This window comes from Vanacampus margaritifer, chromosome 14 (genome assembly GCF_051991255.1).
Source record: "Vanacampus margaritifer isolate UIUO_Vmar chromosome 14, RoL_Vmar_1.0, whole genome shotgun sequence".
Taxonomy (NCBI): Eukaryota; Metazoa; Chordata; class Actinopteri; order Syngnathiformes; family Syngnathidae; genus Vanacampus; species Vanacampus margaritifer.
The window spans coordinates 11,309,317-11,331,418 of record NC_135445.1 but is presented as its reverse complement, the minus strand read 5'-3'; the positions used below and the strand labels follow the sequence as shown (position 1 = coordinate 11,331,418).

General features: G+C 38.2%; 1 protein-coding gene across 1 annotated transcript in view; it reads left to right on the top strand.

Moving 5' to 3' along the window:
- The window catches only part of eng (endoglin), a 51,404-nt gene extending 47,922 nt beyond the window's left edge, over positions 1–3,482 (top strand). The window contains exon 13 of the mRNA XM_077542775.1: positions 43–3,482. Coding sequence (XP_077398901.1) covers positions 43–206 — 164 coding nt within the window. The 3' untranslated portion in view covers positions 207–3,482. The remainder of the gene's footprint in view (positions 1–42) is intronic.
- The last annotated feature ends 18,620 nt before the right edge of the window (positions 3,483–22,102 follow it).

Here is a 22,102-nt window from a genome sequence, read left to right as displayed (position 1 = left end):
CCATGCTTGGCGGAGGTAATAACGTCGATCTGCTTGATTCAGGCTACCCGACCGGACTAGACATGGCCTCCTCCCTGTCTTCCGGCTGTCCCTGCTCGGGAGCCAAGCAGCAGCCCATGTCATCGAACCCGTCCGCCTCGGAGAACAGCAGCGCTAACGCGAGCATCGGAAGCACCCAGAGCACTCCCACCAGCAGTATGGCGTGAGAATTAGGGCGAGCGGACCACCATCATCAGCAGAGACATTATCGCCCGCTCCTCTTAAAGTTAGTTATGGTTTAGTTTTAGCCCCCTTTTTGTTTTAGTTTTTGTTTTTTAGAAGTAAAACTCGCCATCTTTGACGTACAAGCCTGGAATTGATGCAATCGTGCTGTTTGTACTGTTCGGCTGGCGGCGGTGTCTAATGGATGGCGTGTGACGCTCACCTCTGCGGTCGGCCTTTAAAGAGCGGCTTCCAGACAGGAAGTTAAAGAGGGCAAGAGGAAAAGAAAAACAAATTGGCTCACAAGCAACAGGAAAAACAAACCCTGTCCCCCCCTGAGAGCCAGCAGGAAATTCACCGCATTCCTCCACCAATTGTGACGGTCGCGATCGCCGGCGCAATCAAAGTCGGGACGGCGGGAGATGAAGCAAACGGGGGGAAAAGGGCTAGCTGGCTGCATCCAAACGGTTAGCGAGACCCTGAAACACTTATTTGTCTCCATATTTGCCGTTGTCCTCCACGACTTCTTTGATGCTAATAACAACAAACACCTCCTAGATGGGAGATGAAGTGAAAAGACCAACATGGGGAAAAAAGTCTTTTTACTAGCTGCATCCTATCGGTTTTGATCGCTGTTAACTTCTAATACACTCCCTAAAAGAGGTATATGTCTTTATATTCACAGTCAGCAATTAAAACAAATTTGACGCTAATTATAACCTAATGCTGTTATGCTATTATGTTTGCTTATCGGGAGACGGTGGTTGAAGAGACAAACTCAAAACGTGTTTTTTCTACTGTGTCCAAACAGTTAGCAAAATGTTTCCAGAAAGAAGTATAGATCTTATATTAGCTATTTGGTAGGAAATTAAGTGAAAAGACAAACGTGGGGAAAAAAAGCTAGCTAGCTGCATCCAAACAGTTAGCAAAAGGTCTTCAACACTCCCTGACAGAGGTTGCAAATCCAGGTCCAAAAAGTAAAAAGTTTGGCTTTAGCCCCAGGTGCTAGCTAGCGAGCTTCCTAGCTAGCTCCCCGGGTGCTTGGTTATCTGCTAGGGAGCTAGCTAACTAGCACAAGGGGCTAAAGCCAAACTTTTTTTTTTTACTTTCTGTACCTGGATTTGCCACCTCTGCTCCCTGAAAGAGGTATTTGTGTATGCCTCCATGTTTCCCTTTGTCAAATAAGCACAAACCTTTCTTTTATGAGCTAATGAAGAGATAAAGAAAAATCTAGCTAGTTGAGTCCAACATCTACAATTGTCACTGAAAGAGGTATCAGTCTCTGTATTTCCTGCCGTCTTTTTCAATAAATTGGACAGCAAAGGCTAACAACTCCTGCTTTACCTTATCAGGAGAATAGTGATGTAACATAAAGACAGATTTGAAAACGTTAGATAATTGCATAGAAACGGGTAGCAAAATATCTAAAACACTTTGTGAAAGACACAAACGTCTTCATATTTCCTGTTGCCTTTTATGACAGATTGGATGCTAACTGCAGACGTGGAAAACAAACTAACTGCGCCCAAACAGTTAGCAAAACATCAGTTAGCATTGTTAAGAATATTCCCTCGAGAGGTAACCGTCTCCTTATTTCTCGTTGCCACCGCTAACAATTCTGATCTTAGCTTTTCCTGCCGAAAAAAAAACCTAATCAAGTACCAAAAGACTGAAGACTCTGGATGCTCCGAAGGTAGCAAACTGTTAGACAACGTTAGGAAATGTAGCATTGTCATTTTAGCACAACACTGTCCCAGCAAGGACAGAACATTGACGTTGCCTCAAAGTCAGCTGCTGGACAAGAAGCTGCAAACCGTATTGGTGTAAATGTATGTTAAACCTCTTTTTGTCCTCACAATTCCTGTATGACAAAAATGTATCATTTCAGGCAGTTTAAAAAAAGTTATCATTGCTTATTACTGTTACAGACATAACATGATTTTAATGTATTCTATTCATATAATAGATGTAAGCAGTGATTTCCCGCTGGTTTCTTTCAACAATTTATTGTCCCTAATTTATGATCTGATCAGTAGTTTCCATAGCAACACTGCGTTTTGTGTTCAAAAATAATTACCTGTCTAATGAAAAGCACACCTTTTCCTGTACTTCTGTTTAAGTCCTGTTTGCTTTCTTTCAAGAACAGACTATTATTATAAAAATAGCAAACTCATTTGCTGAAGAAAAGTCAGTTATTTTGCAGAAAAATTCTGATTTTTTTTTTAAATAGGAAAAAAAAGCACATTTATTTTATAGGGAGGAACATTGCATCTTAAAAACATACAAAATTCCAAGTGTGTGTTTATGCAACAAACGGGCATTCTTTTCCCTACAATACTGTCAAATGGTTGTTCTAAATAACAATTACTTTACTGTTTAAATGATTTTACACATTCATATTGCCTGTTATTCCCCAACAATATTCACGTTTTTTGTTTTGGGCAAAACATAAAGGAAAGTCATTTTTGGTGCTTTGTCTGGGGAAAAATAATTTTATCATATTAATTTTTCCGGATAAAGGGTCATTTTTTTGGTTGTTTTTTCAAGGAGAAAACACATAATGTTTTCTCCTTTTTAAAATAGTTCCCCCTTTAAAACTACTAAGTCATTAAAAAAAAAAAAATCTACAAACTTTTCATTGTACTGTGTTGATTGGTTGGATTTCTCCTCAATGCAGCTATGAGGCTCCGCCCCTCTTAATTGCATTATTTTTGTGTGCTTCTGTATGTTTTTTGTGTGAATGTGGATCAGAAGGGGCCAGTACAAATCGCCACTTGAGTATTTGTGCAATATATGGAGAAGCGATGACTCACTGTTATCACTTGCTTCGTCATGTTTTAAAATCAAACCGTTTATTTTTTCCTACCTTCATTTTAACCGTCTATACAAAAGTTCAATTGTGCTGCTGATAACGTCGTCACATCCTGTCTCAATATGTATCATAGAAGAATTGCAGGATCAATGTATCTTCACCGTATTCCCCAACCTTTGTATGTAATGTCTGTATCTTTTTCTTGTACAAGTGTATGATATCTACTATTTTCTATTTTGAAGAATTGGGACCAACTCTCAATGAAGGCACTGACCAAATGCACAAATGCAAGTTTTGTTTTTTTATAAACTTTTTTTTTTTCTTAATAGTTACTGTATACATTTGACTTGGCATTCAGACTGACAAAAAAACACAAAAAGTGTCCATTTGTTGAGTCTATTGTGTTGTCTGTGAAAGAATACACTTTTTTTTAAATAAAAATTACATGAATAAAGTGATTATGACTTTATGAATTGTTTGTCATTCTTTTATACAAAGCTGGTGAAGTGTGGGGATTTCAATTCTTTTCCAAAGAGGAAGTGTTTAAAAAGCCAGAGAATTACATAATGAGATTTTTGACAAAGAAACAAGACTGCCGCTGCGCAAAAATCTGAAAAAGGAGCACAGAGAGAATAATAAACCATAATAAAATAAAGCGGGCTGCTGAAACACCTGAAAAAGGAGTACCCAATAAGTGTTGCAGTTAAACAACTGCAGCTGTGTAAGTCTGAAAATGTGTTACAAAGAAACAGAACTGCATCTTTTTAATGGCTGTCAATTATACGCTGACTTTTGGACTGTTGTGTCAAATTATTGTACTAAGCAGCCCTGCCATCCATTTTTTTTTTTATCCATGTTTGTATTACTGTCTAGGTGAAGCAGCATGTGGATCAGTGCCTAACTTCTGCACGCCTGCCTTTATAATCATGAGCAGGCTTAGTTAGTGTACTGCATTCGGTGTCTGCTCCTTACAATCTCTCCTCTTATTAAAGACAACACATCATTTTAAATATTTGTTCAATTGTATTCAACTGGAAGAAGTGGAAAGACTATGCACTTCCTCTTCTATCATGTGACATAAACACACTGCTGATAGAGTGTTATGAGTGGCTATGGGGCTTTTATTTTGAAATCCAGGCGCCTTTTCATAAACAGTTTATGAGTGATTGTTTTACGTTGCCTTTTGGCATTGCACAGTTGTGTGCATGTTTTTCCATGTGTGTGTGTGTGTTTAGCGTATGATGACCATCTGACCGCCACCAGATGGTGCTATTTCTTAACTGACCACTTAGCCCGCTGTCGTCACAAGAAGAAAAAAGAAAATAACACCCACCTATCCTTAACTGAACATCATTTAATAGTACATACATATTTTGAATGCAAACTATATACGATAGGGAAAAATATGCTAATTTATTTGAATAAATCAAGAGAACTTGGGGTTTTTTTCTGGATAGATGTTCTAGTCCACAAAATTATTCTTATTTTTTTTTTCCAAAGGAAAAGTAATGACTGCGATTCCGTAAAAGAAAATTTAAAATAATTAATAGCTTGAAAAAAAAAAGCTAGATACAAAATGACGTGTCACATAAATAAACTGTAAATACTAAATAAAATATAACAGATAGCAAAACATCTAAGAAATTATTATATGAGATTTTTTTTTCCAATTGGCTAAAAATGCTCTCTGGGGCATGATATGTCTTACACACCACAAGTTGCTCACTCAAATCCGAATCTGTTGCTGTCTGCCTGTTAGTTTTACTGCATGAAGTTGGAGTAGTGATACGTTTTTAAAGTCAATGCGGTTGATACGCCTTCTCCTCCTGTGCGAAGTCAGATATGGAAATAAGTCGTGGCTACATCGCACGCGCGCGCGCACGCACACGTACATGAAGAAAGCCGTAAGTGAGGCTGGAGATAAACCCGCGACTGGCTGCAAAGTCAAAGGCGGCTCCGTGCGCGGAATGCCGAGGTCGCCTTGTAAACAAAGCTGCTGCTATTTAGCTGCAGTTGGCTTAATGAAAATGAATGATAGGGCGGTAGGGGGGAGGAGGGGGGGGGATTCTTTGTGGCTGGTGGAGGTAGATTGGTCACAGTGGAATGAGAGAGCTGGGCCGGACAGATAAATATACTAGTGGCCAAATGGGCAATTACAAAGGCAAAAAGATAACACGCTTTCAAGTCGACTACAATAAAAGATTAAGCACGGTTTGTGACAGTTTCTGCAACCGTGCGCTCTGTCAAGAGCGAGGCAGCAGATGGCAATGAAAAGTAGGGATGTACGGTAACTTTTTTTTGTTTTGCCACCAAACTAATACCTGCTAGTCCCCGCCCAGAAATAATGGGCATTACGTGTGCTGAAAGTCATTAAAGAAGAATTCAACATTTCCTGACAATAATATGTTATATGTGACCTCATTAGTCTAAACATGACATTCTGATTAATATTACATTTGTGGAATATGAGTTATGAAGCAAAATGCAGCCGTTTTTTTTTTATCCCTCTCAGGGAGGCGGACATTTTGCCACTTGCTGGCGACAGAAGATGACATCATCTCAGGTTAAGGCAACGACCAATCACAGCTCACCAGTTTTCTGAAGGTGAGCTGTGATTGGTTGTTACCCGAGACTGTGATGAAAATGGCCACCTTCTGATATTGATAATAACTGCTGGATTTTGCTGCTTTATTTATGTTCCACTAACACAATAATAACCAGACTACCATATTTAGACTAGTAAGGCTGCATAAAACACATTATTGTCAATACATTTTTTGAGGGGAGTTGACTTCCCTTTTCACTGTGATTAACTCATTCACTGCCATCGACGGCTATAGATGTCAAAAATTCATTTGAACTATTTAGATTAGTTAAACATTTTTTCTACTTTTGTTAACAAGAGTATGAAAACCTATCTTTTTTTTATTGTACATTTAGAACAGATTTAAAATTTGTGATTAATTGTGAGTTAACTAGTGCAGTCATGCGATTAATTACGATTAAAAATTGTAATCGCCCGATGCCCCTAATTTTTAATAATCCTTTCTTTAAAAAAATTAATAATTTTTAAAAAATTTTTTTTATTACTTTTGTTAAGGATATGAATACCTAGAATTTTTTTAATTGTATTAGAACAGATATAAAATTTGTGATTAATCATGAGTTAACTTGTGAAGTTATGCGATTAATTACAATTAAAAATTGTAATCGCCTGTTGCCCCTAATTTTTAATAATCTTTTCTTAAAAAAAAAAAAATATATATATATATAGATTAAAGAAAAGTTTATTAAAAATTAGGGGCACCAGGTCAGGTGATTAAAATTTGTAATCGTAATTAATCGCATGACTTCACTAGTTAACTCAAGATTAATCACACATTTTATCTCTCTCTCTTTTTTAAAAACTAATTCAGTTCAAATTAATTTTTGACGTCTATTGCTGTCAATGGCAGTGAATGAGTTAATCAACATTTCCTCTTCAAACACCCTCTCGTAGTTGCCACCATTTTAACAACAACAGTAGAAAGTTTCTTCTGTTTCCTAACACCAAGCATGAGGCCTGTATTGACTTTATGTCAGCTGACCCACTTGGCCTTTTATTTTTGGTGGGAATGGCCTGTCACGCTGTGAAAGGAGATGGACAGGGGGTCTGGGGTGCGGGAGGGGGATTTCTCTGAGGAAAAGATGGCCGGTGAAAGGTCACGGTAAATAAAAAGCCTTTTAATCCCGCCACCTTGGTTCCTGTGCCCAGGGAATATCAAAGTCATCCCAATCTCTAAGGGGACTGGAGGTGGCGGACGCTGGGGCGGTGGGTTTGTGCGTTAGCCTAAACAGCCAAAAGGTTAGAAGCGGCTCGGGTGTTTGTGTTTGCTCTTTCTCTCTCTCTCTCTTTTGCTCGCTCGCTCTCTTTCATTGTTTGGAGATAAGAGATGAAACGTGGCCGCTTGCAGTTTAAGGCTTAGCGATGTTCCAAAGACCACAAGCAAGGGACGATTGCACTGCTGTTATTTTGTTACAATAGCCAGCAGTACAAGCGTCTGTCATGGCTGCTCAGCACAATATGGCCTAAGCGCCGACAATCTCAGAAAAAGATCCGCCTATTTTACAAAACAGCAACATAGTCCGTCCAGGCTGCACAGTACGACTTTTCCCATGTTGTTATTTGGTGTAAAGAAAAGCCGGCAGCATTTTTTGCATGGGTTTCCCCTATATGTTCGGATCGAATGATGATGCACAGTATTTTGTCATGTGATTGTTCATTCGCTGCTATTGACGGCTATAGACGTCCAAAATTCATTTGAACTTTTTTTTATTTAACTTTTTTCCCACTTTTGTTAAAAAAAGTATTAAAACCTAGAATTTTTTTTATTGTCTATTTAGAACAGATATAAATTTTTAAATTAATCGTGAGTTAACTATTGAAGTCATGCGATTAATTACAATTAAAAACATTTAATCGGCTGACACGATTTAAAAAAAAGATTATAACATATTAGGCGATTACATTTTCTTTTTGTAATTAATTGCATGACTTCACTAATTAACTCACGATTAATCACAAATTTTACATTTGTTCTAAATGTACAATAAAAAAATCTAGGTTTTCATGCTCTTGTTAACAAAAGTGGGGGAAAAATGAATAGAAATAGTTCAAATGAATTTTTGCCGTCAATAGCCGTCAATGGCAGTGAATGGGTTAAAGTGATCTATATATAAAATTGAGTTGAGATGAGTTATAATTGTTATGCCATACACAGTAGAATAACTAAGAGTGATTGTTTTCACTGTGAGGATGTGATCATTTGGTTACTTTAATACACAACCAAATGTGTTTTTTTTTAACCTCACAAAGCTCTACGAGTGATTGTTTTGACTACGCAAGCATGTGGTTATGACACATGTAGCTTTAATATATACCTTACATAACGTCACTGCGTTGTGAAAAACATTTTTGTTATTATTTTTTTTAACTCATTCGCTGCCATTGATGGCTATAGACGTCAAAAAATTTGAACTATTTCTATTAGTTGAACATTTTTTTCCCACTTTTGTTAACAAGAGTATGAAAACCTAGAAGAATATTATTGTACATTTAGAACAGATATAAAATATGTGATTAATCGTGAGTTAACATGCGATTAATTACAATTACAGAATTCTGATAACCAATTAACTCATTCACTGCCATTGACAGCTATAGACTTTAAAAAAATAATTTGAACTATTTCTATTAGTTTAACTTATTTTTCAATATTTGTTAACAAGAGTATGAAAACCTAGATTTTTTTTTCATTTAGAACAGATAAAAAATTTGTGATTAATCGTGAGTCATGTCAAGTCATGCGATCAATTACGATTACAAATTTTAATCGCCTGACTAACCCCTAATTTTTAATAATCTTTTCTTAAATAAATAAATAAATAAAATAAAATATTTTATTTTATTTATTTATTTATTTTTTATCAATTTTTTATAAAATGTCTAGGTTTTCATACTCTTGTTAACAAAAGTGGAAAATAAAAAATGAAACTAATAGAAATAGTTCAAATGACTTTTTGACGTTTATAGCCGTCAATGGCAGTGAATGAGTTAATATTTTTGGCATGAAACTGAGTGCAGACATCCCAAAAATGTAAAAATGTAAAAAAAAATAAAATAAAAAATGGACATAAGTGTTTTCCACATAGCAGCGACGATAAGCTAAATATGACTTCAAAATCTTAGTGTGTTTTAATTCCCTTTTGTGGATTGCTAGCCTGTACTTTAAAGTGTCTTAGAGTACTTTGAAAAGTATGCTACAAATCTTTTGACCAGTATGCTAACCATAGCCATATGACATCATGACATGTTCTGTATCTATTAATATTAGCGATATTCCACAAACGTGATTGTTATGCCACACATACTGAAGCTCTGGGAGCGATGAAGAAATTTCACCCAAAGTTCGGCAAACTACCTGCAATCTTTTGTGCACCTTCTTCAACCCTTAACACACTTGATTGCTTTTAAAAGCTCCCGTCTCTGAGCCAAACAAACCAACCGCCACTTGGCAAACTAACACTCCCAAAGTCAACAAATGGAAAAAGCAAAAAAGCTATTACCTTTTAAAAAGTAAAGGCACAGGTGAAGGGGTTGGACAGAATTGTAAACAATGTTTTGAACCAGGTCTCATCCACACATTTGTATGTGTGACCTCCAAAGTCAGAGTGAGGTCGTGATTTAGGGGAAGGGTTGAGATTTAGGGCTATTTTGCTACGTAAACACCACATTTTGCGTAGTAGGTAGAATTTAGAATGTGTTATTTGGAAGTAAAACCAAGTAAAAAAAAAAACATAAGCACATATAAAAACTGGTAAACAATCATTCGCATTCACGCCTCTATGTGAGCATGGTGCTCATCAACTTTATTTGTGGATGGAAATTTTGGGTCAATCTGACCCGTAACATAACAAAATGATAACTGATAACTCTTCTATCCGCAAAAATCAGCCTCTTTTTTTGTGCCAATTTTTTTGTATGTTTTTTTTTTAAACATTAACTCATTACAACCTATAGAACCTAAGACTAAGATTCAACATTCAAACATTTCTCCACAAAAATGTAAAAAACAAAACGAATTAAAAACGATCAAATTTTTGTTGATTTTTCTCTCTTTTGTAAAGAAATACTAAAGTATTATAGAATAGTTGTTGTTCTGCCTGTATTTCATATTGTTATTGTTGTAAACTTTAGGGACCAAAGAATAAATTATTATATTCATTATATATATATATTTTTTGTAATTAATTGGCATATTAACTCATTCACTGCCATTGACGGCTATATACGTCAAAAATTAATTTGAACTATTCCTATTAGTTTAACATTTTTTCCCACTTTTGTTAACAAGAGTATGAAAACGTGTTTTTATTGTATTAGAACAGATATAAAAGTTATGATTAATCGTGAGTTAACTTGTGAAGTCATGCGATTAATTACGCAAAAAAATTTTAATCGCATAACTTGTGAAGTCATGCGATTAATTACGCAAAAAAAATTTAATCGCCTGGTGCCCCTATTTTTTAATAATCTTTTCTTTAAAAAAAAAAGAAGAAGAAAAGATTATTAAAAATTAAACAAAAAATGTTTAAAAAAAAATTGGGGGCATCAGGCGATTAAAATTTGTAATCGTAATTAATCGCATAACTTCACTAGTTAACTCACGATTAATCCCAAATTTTATATCTGTTCTAAATGCACCAAAAAAATATCTAGGTTTTCATACTCTTGTTAACAAAAATTGAAAAAAAAGTCAAACTAATAGAAATAGTTCAATTTTTTTATTTATTTCTTTTTAAATCTATAGCTGTCAATGGCAGTGAATGAGTTAATTGGTTATCAGAATTCTATTCTACCAAAAATCTGAATTGGCATCAGCCTAAAAAAAAATAAAATAAATAAAAATCCATATGAGTCAGGCCCTAATAAATTCTCCAAATGAACCAAACCCAGATCTTTACAGCTCATCCTGACCATCCACTGGGATACAAACGTATACAAAGGTCCGTTGGATGTGATATCTTGACACCGTCTTGGACAGGTTACCCTTCTCGCTGACCTTTTCCTGCACAGGAATACTCTTTCAGGAGGCACTTTTCAGAATTAATAGATTCCTCTGTTCTACTGAGACGGATTAAGTGACTTAACAGGATCTATGTGCCCCAAAAAAAAAAAAAATCAAAACGTGCCAAGAGAGCGATGGCCTAAGCGGCTTCTAATAAGAACTTGCAAAGTAATTAAATGCAGCGAATGACTCGAGTCGTTTTCAAAAGCAGAATCGCGGCGTGAAGGTTGATGGAGGATGGAGAGGAGCGAGCCCAGCTTTAAAGAGGATGAATCCGCGGTGCCGTAAATCAAAGATGGCAGCACTCATCAAGAGCTCGTAACGTACGAGGGCCTAAGTCAGAAGCCCCGGCAGGTGTTTTGCCCTTTTTTTTTTCCAGCAGAAGCGCCATTCATCTTACACAAAGTTAATTTTTAAGCTATTCATTAGTCTGTGCCAGCTGTTGGTGTCTGGATGCGCAACTGATCATCGGGTTACTGCACACAATCGACAACGCGTTCCAAAATTTGAAACGGCGTCGCGGAACCTCCGTTGAACGAGCTGCCAGTGACGCTCGCAAATATCTTGCATCTAATAACGCCACAAATGTGCAGAGCAGTAATGCAGCACGTCGGAATTTCATGTTTTCCTCTATTTCCGGGTTTGGTTGTGCCTTCAGCCCTCGTTATTTTTGTCCAATGGGAGCACAGGTCGATGTGATTACGCAATATAGTCCACTTGCAAAAAGCACAGTGTAAATATGAGCCGTACCAAACGAAAAAAAAGAGAAAAGAGTCTGCTTTCATGGGGTATTATACGGAAGCGTATTGCATTCACTTGAAAAAAAAAACATTTTTTTTTTGAGTATAGTTTATTTTTATTTTCGGTTTTTCAGAATGTGCGAAGCAGAAATCATTGTCACTCAAATCAATTTGAATAAAAAAATCGATTCTGAATTGAATCGTAGACCCAAAAATCGGAATTGAATCAAATCTACAGATAATTTTCTGGGGATTGCCATGTGATGTACAATTTCACAAAAGTCACACAAACTTCCTATGTTTGTTACATTCTGTAGTTATTCTAATCATTTTTCTTCGCTTAATGGTTGTACGGCCTCATTTCAAAGCCAGTGAAGTAACGTATGCGTTGAGTTGACGTGACGAAAGAAGCAGAGCAGTTTGTGCCAAAGCTGCCAGCGGGTAGCAACGCGCTAACGGCCACGTAAATGAGCACAAAACAGATCTTGCATCGGCGTCGATACATCTTTGTGATTCTTCGCTCAAAGACCGATGTAAATGATGGCGGCCTTTTAGCAAAATCTAATTTGGCCGTAATTGGATGATGGCTCCTCACGGACTCCCTCGGGACATTGCGACTGCGACATACACACCAGAAGGGTCGTAATAATAGCGGGAACAAATTACAGTGGGGTTTCATGTAATGAGAAAACACCATAAGTACAATTTGCACATTTAATGCGTTAATGTTCATGCTTTTCCCGGAGACGTCACATGATTTGGGCAAAATGTGACGTATTGTTATTGAAACAAAACAATTTACCAATCATTGTGTAGCTTTCTCACTTCAAGCATTTGCTAAATTAGATACATTTATTCAAGTATTGACCTTTGTTGCGCTTCCATCTCACTGCAGTTAAAGGTGGCATATTTTCTTTTCGGTTTAAAGCAGATGTCAGGTGTCTCAATCCATATTTAATGGTGAATTACAGAACTTTTTTTTTTTTTTTTAGACCTGCGAAAACCAGCCTGTTTTGGAGGGTCGGTCCTGTCTCAATCAAGAACCAGTGTAAGAGTAGTTGTTGTTTTCCATCTTTTCTCACCTGGCACACAAATGTAAAGATGCAAACTGTAGAAGAAGGTGACCAAAAAAACAACAAAAAAAGGGCTAGAAATCCATGAACTCCCGTTAAATGCCAGTTTTTTTGGGCAAAAAAGAAGAAGAAGAAAAGATCAGGATAAATCATTTCAAAACGTTTTCCACCATTAATATGACCTGTAACATAGCCAACTGGATTGGGGAAAAAAATCGAAGTAAAGAAATAACTGAGGTAAGGTGTTTGCACAAGTGTACACACCCTCATTGCTGGGAATCACATTCAAGCTCATGATGTAGTCTGCACACACCTGCCACCATTTCAAGTGCTTTTGTTTAACCCTAAATAAAGTTCAGTTGTTATGGGAGGCTTTTCCTGATTTTTTTTTTTTCTCTTGCTGTTACAATAGAAGCCTGGAGGTTTTGTATGGACTGGTATTTGGACCTGTTCATACTGTTCAGCTTTACTAAGACTCCAATTCCATTCATCCAGTTCCAACTCATCGACCCTAGACATGTGAAAAAGATGGGAGATTGTTGTCACATGTACTAAACAGCCAGTACTTGCCAGAAATTCCTGCAGCTCCTTCAATGCTGCTGTTTGCTTCCCTTGACAAGTTTTATTGTCTTTTCATCAGTATTGGAGTTAGCTGATAATGTCACTGTTGTGCCATATTTTCATTGTAATAACTTTCATGCCTTGAAAATTCTTTTCGACCTTTGCCCTGACTGACACATTTGAACAATGAGATCCATCCCTCTGATGCCGTAGAAGGTCTTTGCAGACTGTCTTGTGCTGCAAAATGGGACTACAAAATCGTCAATAAAGACCTACAAGAACATGCTTCTCTTAAAAGCACATTTTCATAACTATAGGTGGTATTTATAGAAGAAAACGACGGTTCAGATGTTTTAGGCATCAATAAAGCAAAAATGATCAGCATAAAAGCCACTGTTGCCATAAAATATATCTTTTCACAAAAAGCGGCAATTTTTGGGTTCAAAATAGCACATTTCGATGAAACTAAAACTAACCCACAATAAGGTAGAAACAAAGTTTTTTATGTCGAAAGGAAAGACTCTAATCTTTCATTTTGGTAGTTTCTGTGTTTATAGTCGTAAAACATAATAGTCTGTAAGTCTTGAAAGATCAGTCTTAATGCTTAAAATTGCCTGGCACTCAAGATTATTATTATTTTTTTCCCATGGGTGGCATTGAAAGAGTTAATACAGTAGTGGTAAACGTTTGGAAAAGTTAAATCGTTCTCATTTTTATACAGCACATAAAAAACTGACGTATGTATATATTTTTTAATATCCACTGTAACTAGAAGGAAGCCGCCAACCCTTGAAGAGGAAAATAAAAATGATGGTAAAAAAAGAAATAAAAACAAAGAAGAAGGAGCAAATCCAAATTATAGTTATAGCCTTTGAGCATTGTCGTAGTTTTTCGGCTTCTCTTGTTCAGTGTGGATCACAACAACAAACAGAAAGAAACAAACTGTAGAACAAGACAAAAAAAAACAAAACAGCAAACGTTAGTTCAGAGAAGAGATCAATCTTTAAAAGATGAAAAAGAAAACAGGATGGATAGTAAAATAATGGCGACAGATGCAAAGCCGTTATCGTATCACGAAGAAACGCAAAGATGAACCGTAGGCGATGAAGAAAACGGCAAACAAGTCGAAAGAAGACAGCAATAAGAGAAGATAAACAACCAGATTCCGATAGTTTTACTGTCCAAAGTCGCTCCGGTGGAATCGAGTTCAGCATCCTGACAGCCTGATGGATTAAGCTGTTTGACAGTCTTGAGGACCGAACCCCGAGGCTGCGCTATCTCATCCCTGAAGGCAAGCGGAAGCGTGAGGGGTGGGCGGTGTCACCGACGATGCTGATGGCTCTGCAGATGAAGCGGGTGAAAAAAATCGGTCAAAATTTCTCGCAGCCTCCGTACTTCACGACGGCCGGTGAGGATGTTCTTGATGGAGGGTCGGACTTCAACATTCCTCTGTTTGTGGAGGAGGGGCTGTTTTGAGAAGCCACATGAGTAAGGGCTGGAGATGGACTTGATGTTGATCAAATCAAAGAAATGGAGAAATGAGACTGGACCCAAAGAAGTGCCCACCTGAACAGGTAGTTGTCATTATTTTCATGCAACTGCCACCGCCCCCAAACTACAGACAACAGTTGTTAATACATTACCAGAGGGAGAGGAACATCCTGGCTCTAAAACAAACATTATGTGAGGTTTGAATTAAAGGGACAGTCAGTGATCCCTTGTGCCATCTAGTGGTGAATTAATAATTCATTCATTTTAAAAAACGACTGTTTATGCCAATAGTATGCAAAAAATGTGTTGTATCGCATAAAAACCAGGAGTGTCAAACTCATATTAGCTCAGGGGCCACATGAGGGAAACTATAGTACCAAGTGGGCCGGACTGGTAAAATCATATAACTTAAAAAGAGTTGGCATCTGTCATACACAGATTTTCACTATATGCAGGCTCACCCTAAATAACGAGCTCAACTGTAAAAACGTATTGCCCCCCCCCCCCCCCAAAAAAAAATATGAATGCAACATTTTGTCTGTAGGAGTTCCGTGCGTGTTATATCTACCCGTTTTGCATATCTAATGTTCCCAGAATGCATTGTGTGTTGCAGTTAATGAAGTTATAGGACGTTAAGCCATGTCGTATGTGTTTGTGTTACAAGTAGCTGAATGTGTCTCATATTCAGCATATTTATGTTCGGGTTATGTTGATCTATGTTTTTCTTTTCTTTTTTTTTTCACCAAACCGTAACTTTAGGTTGTGTGTAAAAATAATGACATCCAGGTCAATCCTATGTACACGTTGTTTTGCTCATCTGAGGATTGCTTGTGAAATGACAAATTTAAATGTTTTGATTTTGGCTGTCTGATTAATTAGACTGACATTACAATTTTTTTTTTTTTTTTACGTTACAAGATCATCTCACGGGCCGCATCAAACCCCTTTGCAGGCCTGATCTGGCCCACGAGCCGTATGTTTGACACACCAGGCAGATCTAGTACTCACCAATTATACCATGTTTCGCCACCATCTTCCTGCTACGGATGCCCAAAGGACAAATAACGAATGTAGTTAGCTTGGGTGGCGCTTGACATCGAGTGTCGGACCCGACGGGTCGTCTGCGGTTTACCTTCCACAGGTGGGGCCTGCAGGTGGTCGTCACTGACTCCCGTGATCCGGGCCCGTCACTTGTCACTTTCTGCTTTGCTCTCGCGTTTACTAGCTTTTGTTTTTTTTTACTAGCTCCTCCCGCTAGCCTGTGGCTCCAACTAACTGCCGCTAGCCGCTTTTGTTAGCTGCTTCAGCTAATCCCCGCTTGCTCGGTCTTTCGGCGGCGCTCGCCAGGCTTCACGACGTCTGCCAAGTTGCGTCATTCGCCGAGATGCTCGTTTGCTCACGCAAAATAAAAATTGATGGAAGCCTTGTGAAATGTGATCTCGCTGAGCCACCGTAGTGTGCGAGCTTCTAATGCTTTTCTTTGGCCACTAGATGGCGCTAAGGGCTACACACTGGGTCTTTAACATAGAATACATTTTATAGGTGCCAAGGCATATTTTTCTTGTTAAAAAACAATGGCAAACAAATGGAGAAATAAGACACAAAAAAGACAAAGAAAACACTAAACACAAAAGGCAATCAAGTATAAAAAAAATAAAACAAAGACAAGAACAGAATACAAACAGAAAGAACAAAACAATAGAAGAAGATGGAAGGGAAATTAAAGAAGAACAAGGAGGCATCTGAAAATCATGATAATAGTTGAAACTATGACATCATTCGGCACTGGGATCGTGATATGAACGTTTCACCGCTCGTTGTGGTTGTAGACCAATAAAGTCAATGTAAAAAATGATGACAAGATTCATCCTTCCTGATGAGCTTGACGGGCCATTAGGAGGAAGGAAGGACATCTGACTGGGCGCTGTTGCAGTCAATCGACTGTTGTATTTGGCGGGAAAGGTCAGAGGATAAGGTGTGATGGGACACCTGCTGAAGAGTAATCATTAATTGGCCCGCTGTCCTGTCAGCGGCCCCCGCTTGGCTTTACCAGATGTGGGTTTGACACTAAGGGGTGGAGTGGGTGGTGGAGGTAGGCTCGTCATTAGAAGCTCTTCTGGCTCAAGTTTAGTTTAAGAGAAATGTGCTAACTGTCATCCAACACCCCACCTCACAGATTTCCATTAGTCAGATATGTGACCTTTTTAAGGATGACGGATTGCATGCCACCGCACCGAAAAACATCCAATTTAAAGGTTTTGTGAGACGTTACCGAGACAGCCATCTGTAATCAAGGGCGCATGTTGGTCCAGCCCAAAAAGAAGTTGCATTTTGAATGGTAGATTTCTACAGGCTATCTGAGTGTAAAATATGAGGGTCTAGTTTTTCGAGAAAAATATGACTTAAATGAACTACTTGGATAGTTGACGTCCTTGACCAAGTTTTTGTGAACAAAGGGCTGTCTGTGATTTGGATGCTTCTCTGTCCGGTGTTGTGCTTTTGAGTTCATCTGTTTGACAAGAAGGAGCACTGAAGCAATATGTCTATGTTAGCATCTAGCGGTAGCGACAAGCTAGCTGGCTGATAGGCCTTTCACCCAAAGCCAATATCAACTAACTTTGTAAACACTAAACTTTGTTTGTCTTGCTTTTGAGTCCACCTGTTTTTGCTGTTTGATAAGAAGGAGCCATGAGTGGTGGTATATTGTTCATGCTAGCAAGCCAGTTTGATCAGACTCTCAACCGCAGCTGTTGTTGACCAATATTTGGTGAACGAAGGATGTTGATTTGGTTCTGTGGCTCGTGTCGTTCTTTTGTGTCCATCTGTTTGATGTTTGACAAGGGACACTAAGACTGTTATGTTAGCTTCTTAGGCTAGCAGATAGCCAGTTTAGGGTGGCCAGACGTCCGGATTTATGCCGGTGTTGGCACCAGATGGGATCGGGCTGCCATATTGTATCGTATCGGGGTCGCCTACCGATGTTGTCACGGTACAGGATAGGTTGGAGATTATCCGTTTACAATTGTTCAATAAAGTTATTTGGAAAAAAAATCCGGTTGACGTCAAAACATTGGAAAGAAAATATTAAAGATGTCATTTAAATAACAAAATGTATGGACTGAAATTGTCAAAACGTAAATAAATATAAAGAATATAAAAGCAGGATACTTGAAGATTTAAGAAAAAAAAAGAAAAGATTAAAGCGCCGTTGAGCTTGCCGATGACATCAGTACAGCAGCGCTAAAGAAATGCGCGATTCAGACGTGTTCACTGCGGTTTGTTTTCTTTTTTTAGCAGTTCACAAATCACAATACATCACAAAAACAGTCTTAATGATAATAGGAACACATTAGCAATCTAAACTGACAATATTTGTCACATCTCAGGCAATTTAATTTATTCAATCTATTTTCTTATTTATTCAATATATCTTGCTTTTATATTCTTAGGTTTATTTACGTTTTTACAATTTCAGCCCATACATTTTTATTTAAATGACATCTTTAATATTTTCTTTCCAATGTTTGTCATCAATTGGATCATTTCTAGCCAATTCTGTAGCGTGACGTGTTCGTTAGGCCACCCCGATACGATCTGGCAGCTGGATCACATCTGGTACCGACACCGGACAGTCCTACTTTTCAGTGATGAATCCGGCGTCCTGCCCGACCCTGAGCCGGACGCTGGTTTGTCTAAAGAAAATGAGCCGTGGTTGATTTTATGTGACCCAACATAAGCCCCACCCCCGTTTGTGACAACTGGTCCGGTCATTTATTTCATAACCCCCGCGAATCTGCGTCAACCAACTTCTAGCCGTAGTTGTCAAATTGGTAATTGTGGATTATTATTGCTTGTGCTCTACTTTTTTCTTACAAAGCATTTTTATACTTCCTCGACACTGTATAAGAGTTGCTGAGGAAAAAAAAAGAAGTATTGGATTACAATCGCGGGTACTCCCTTTAATGCAAATCATTCTCCTGTCCTGCAGAGGAGAAAAGGTGGGGGAACCAAATTGGATCGAATGTAATTCAGTTCGGCGAGCAGGGAATGAATCGATAATGCTGAGAAATGCTTTTCAGGGAAAGGGGGGAGGGGGAGAAGTGGCCACCTTCACAAGGGGGCTTCTTCTTCTTCTTCATGCTGATGCATTCGTCGCGTTAATCAAGTCTCGCTATGCCTGTACTCCTACACTTGACATCTTAACTTCAGAATTCTCTTTTATTTAATTTTTTTGCCTATTTGCATTTTGACGTATTGCTCCAGATGACCTTTTCATTGACTGCAGCTTTGCACTCTCATTTTTCACGCGGTGTGAACAAAATTGCAATAGTTCTTTACCAGCCTGAGCACGTCACGCCGTGTACATTAAGCACATAAGTCTCTTTATGCATGAAATATTTGCTTCTATTTGACAAAGAAAGTTATTATGATTCAAAAAATTGTATATTTAAGAAAAAGCTATTTTTATGTAAACCATGGTCAAAAATGTCATTTTCGCTTTAGTTTTCTTGGCTATATGGTTAATCTCTGGTTAACAACTAAAATTAAAAAGAAGGAACTGGGCAGCCTTTGAGAAAAATCAAGCGTAAAGGTGATTTTTTTTTTTCTTTCTTTTTCTCATCATTCTCAAGTCATCATTCTCACTTTGTCAACAGGTAAATTGATTGCCAATCTTCTATTCAAAATTGATTGTACATTTCAAATAATACAGAATCAAATTGATAACATTTCATGTTTGGCAACTTTCCAACATGAATGAGCCATGCTACCAAAGTAGCCGCCATTGGCTAATGCTGGCTTGATTCTAGTCTAGATTCAAATAATTTTGCTAGCAGCTTCAACGTCATATTCTGCCCCTTCAAAGTTACATCATTGTAACATCTGTCTGTGTCTTCCCCATACGCACATCATTTTAAAATATGTCTGTCCATTTACACAGGGCTCTATTTTCGTGTCAGGTGCTATAGCGCGAGGCACAGTCTAAATCTGCGCAGGGGCAGGCTAGACTGAGTTTTGGGGATTTTCGCAGACGCACACATCTTGGCGCAGTTAAAAACAGGTGTTTAGTGCAGTTGTGGGCGTGAGCACAGCTGATTTGATTTGTCATTTCATGGTTTAAAGATAAAATAATATCACTTAGAGTTAGCAGGACTACACACAATTAAACATTTTGTAGAAGGGTGGCACAGCAGACAAGGATTGTTTCTTCTTCTGCGGATCTGAATTAGGATGCAGATAGGAGTGTTACCATGGCATCAATAAACCACCCACCCCCTGGAATCATATTGGCAGCTCCCGTCTGTTCCTCATGCTCCAGGAAATACAGTAGCTAACGAATAAAATGGCCGGCGGTAGCCCACTGACTATTTCTCAGAAATAGAGAAATTTGTCCAGTGGTGTGACCAGAATCATCTTGTGCTCAATGTGGGGAAGACAGAGGAGGTGATTTGATCCAAAAACTGTTGGTGACCACAGGCCAGTCGTCATTAAAAGCAACCACATCAGCCAGGTGGGTTCATACAGGTATCTGGGGGTCCACATTGACAACACACTCAGCTGGAGGGTACACGTTGGAAGTCTCTGCTCCAAACTCCAACAGCGTCTTTACTTCCTACGCAGACTTAGGGTCTATGGAGTGGAGCAGAGGATCATGCTGTTGTTCTACCGGGCTGCATTGGAAAGTATCATCAGATACGGCATTGCGGCCTGGTACGGCAACCTGACTGTGCAGTCAAGGTCACAGATTGCCGGTCTGGTGCGGACTGCCATGAAGATCATGGGGGATCATCCTTCCCTACAGATGCTTTATGAGCGGTCCGTCACCAGACTGGCACAGAAAATTGTTACTGACCCGACTCACATTCTGTATCATGAGTTCCAGCTACTGCCTTCCGGCAGGAGATTCAGGACCCCCAGAACCAGGCTGAACCGCTACAAAAACTCATTCCTGCCGACATCCATCAAACTGCTTAACAACCGACATTAACTCAGTGCAATAAGATATATGGTGCAATGTTGTGTGTGTGGAATATTGGAATATATGCAGCCGTGCTGTACATACTCGTGTGTGTGTGTATATGTGTGTGTGTGTATATATATATATATATATATATATATATATATATATATATATATATATATATATATATATATATATATATATATATATATATATATATATATATATATATATATATATATATATATGCAGTCCTCATGTATGTACTCCTCTACACATGTATACTTCTGGGAAGTCTTCTACTTATTGCTGCACTTCCTATTTAATTTTAATTTTATCTCTTTCTATTCTGTTGTTTTTTTTCTTTACTGTAAACTGCAGGAAAAAGTTCCCCACGGGGAAAATAAAAGTATATCGTGTCGTAAATAGATGGAGAAACAAACCCAAATAGAAACTTGTATGGATTGTTTTCACTTTTATTGCTAGTTCATTCTTGGCCTTGTATTAAAATAGGATCATGATGACATTGCTAAAACAACAAATCTTTTCGGTGGCTCAAGACTTTTGTATGTTACTGTATATATAATAGGGGTGTGCCCAAAAAATTGATATATGAAGTATGATTCAGAATCGATTTTAAATGTCCCAAAATCGATTTTATTTCAATTATTTTATACTGTCTTGCCCTTGTTTGCGCGTGCCTTTATTGGCAGCGCTGTTCATGTTGTCCCCGATTTGGCCACTTAGGGGCAGTGTGGTTCCGTGCGTTCTGATACACTGTTAAGTTGTAGCCACATTAGAGAGTAGCTGATCAAGTTATTCCAATAAAAATATTTTTTTAATAAATGTACTTGTAATCTGATTACATGTTTTTTCCTGTAACTGTAAGAGAATACAGTTAAAAAAAATTTGTACTCTGATTACGTAACGCGGTACATGTATTCCGTTACTCCCCAAGCCTGATGACAACATTACTTCCAGGTTCATGTTCCTCCAAGCCAATGCTGCCGCCCCCAATTTAAAAGACCCCAATATCCCTGTCAATTAAGTTCAAGTGCCGATAACTGAAACATCTACTTCGCTAGCGTCTGTCATTCAATTCCATATTCACATAAGTCTGTTTTTCAATAAGCTTGTGTGAATGTGTTTCGACTTAGCCCTTGTGCCGATATAATAACTCCGGGAGAAAAAAAAACAAAACACTGTTACATAAAAGAGTGCTGTCATAAGGCTGAGTCTTTGTCTTATTGCGGCGTAGAGAACCGCCTGTGCAGGAGAAATCCAATGTGTACATTATATAGATATCAGGCAAGCAGGGATCCATTAGGAGGGCATTAGCATTTTGTTTGAACAGTCGCCGGCTGTGTCTCGGCTTGTTCCAAGATGAAGGTTAGCGGGGGACGGGGCGATGAAGAGGTGGGGGAAGAGCAGTCAAATAGACGAAGTGATGCACCAAGTGAATGAGGGGCACAGAAATGAGCGTTTCATCTTGTGACAGTGATGAGAGAGGAGCTGAAGGTGCGCTGTGGGCAAAGGCAAATGGCAAATATGATATCCAGTTGTTTTTTTTCCATGTAGGGGGGAGAGTACACATATAAAATCCTAATATACAGCCTGAGTAATTGTGGGAGAAAGGGCTGTAATTAAAGCTTCCATTA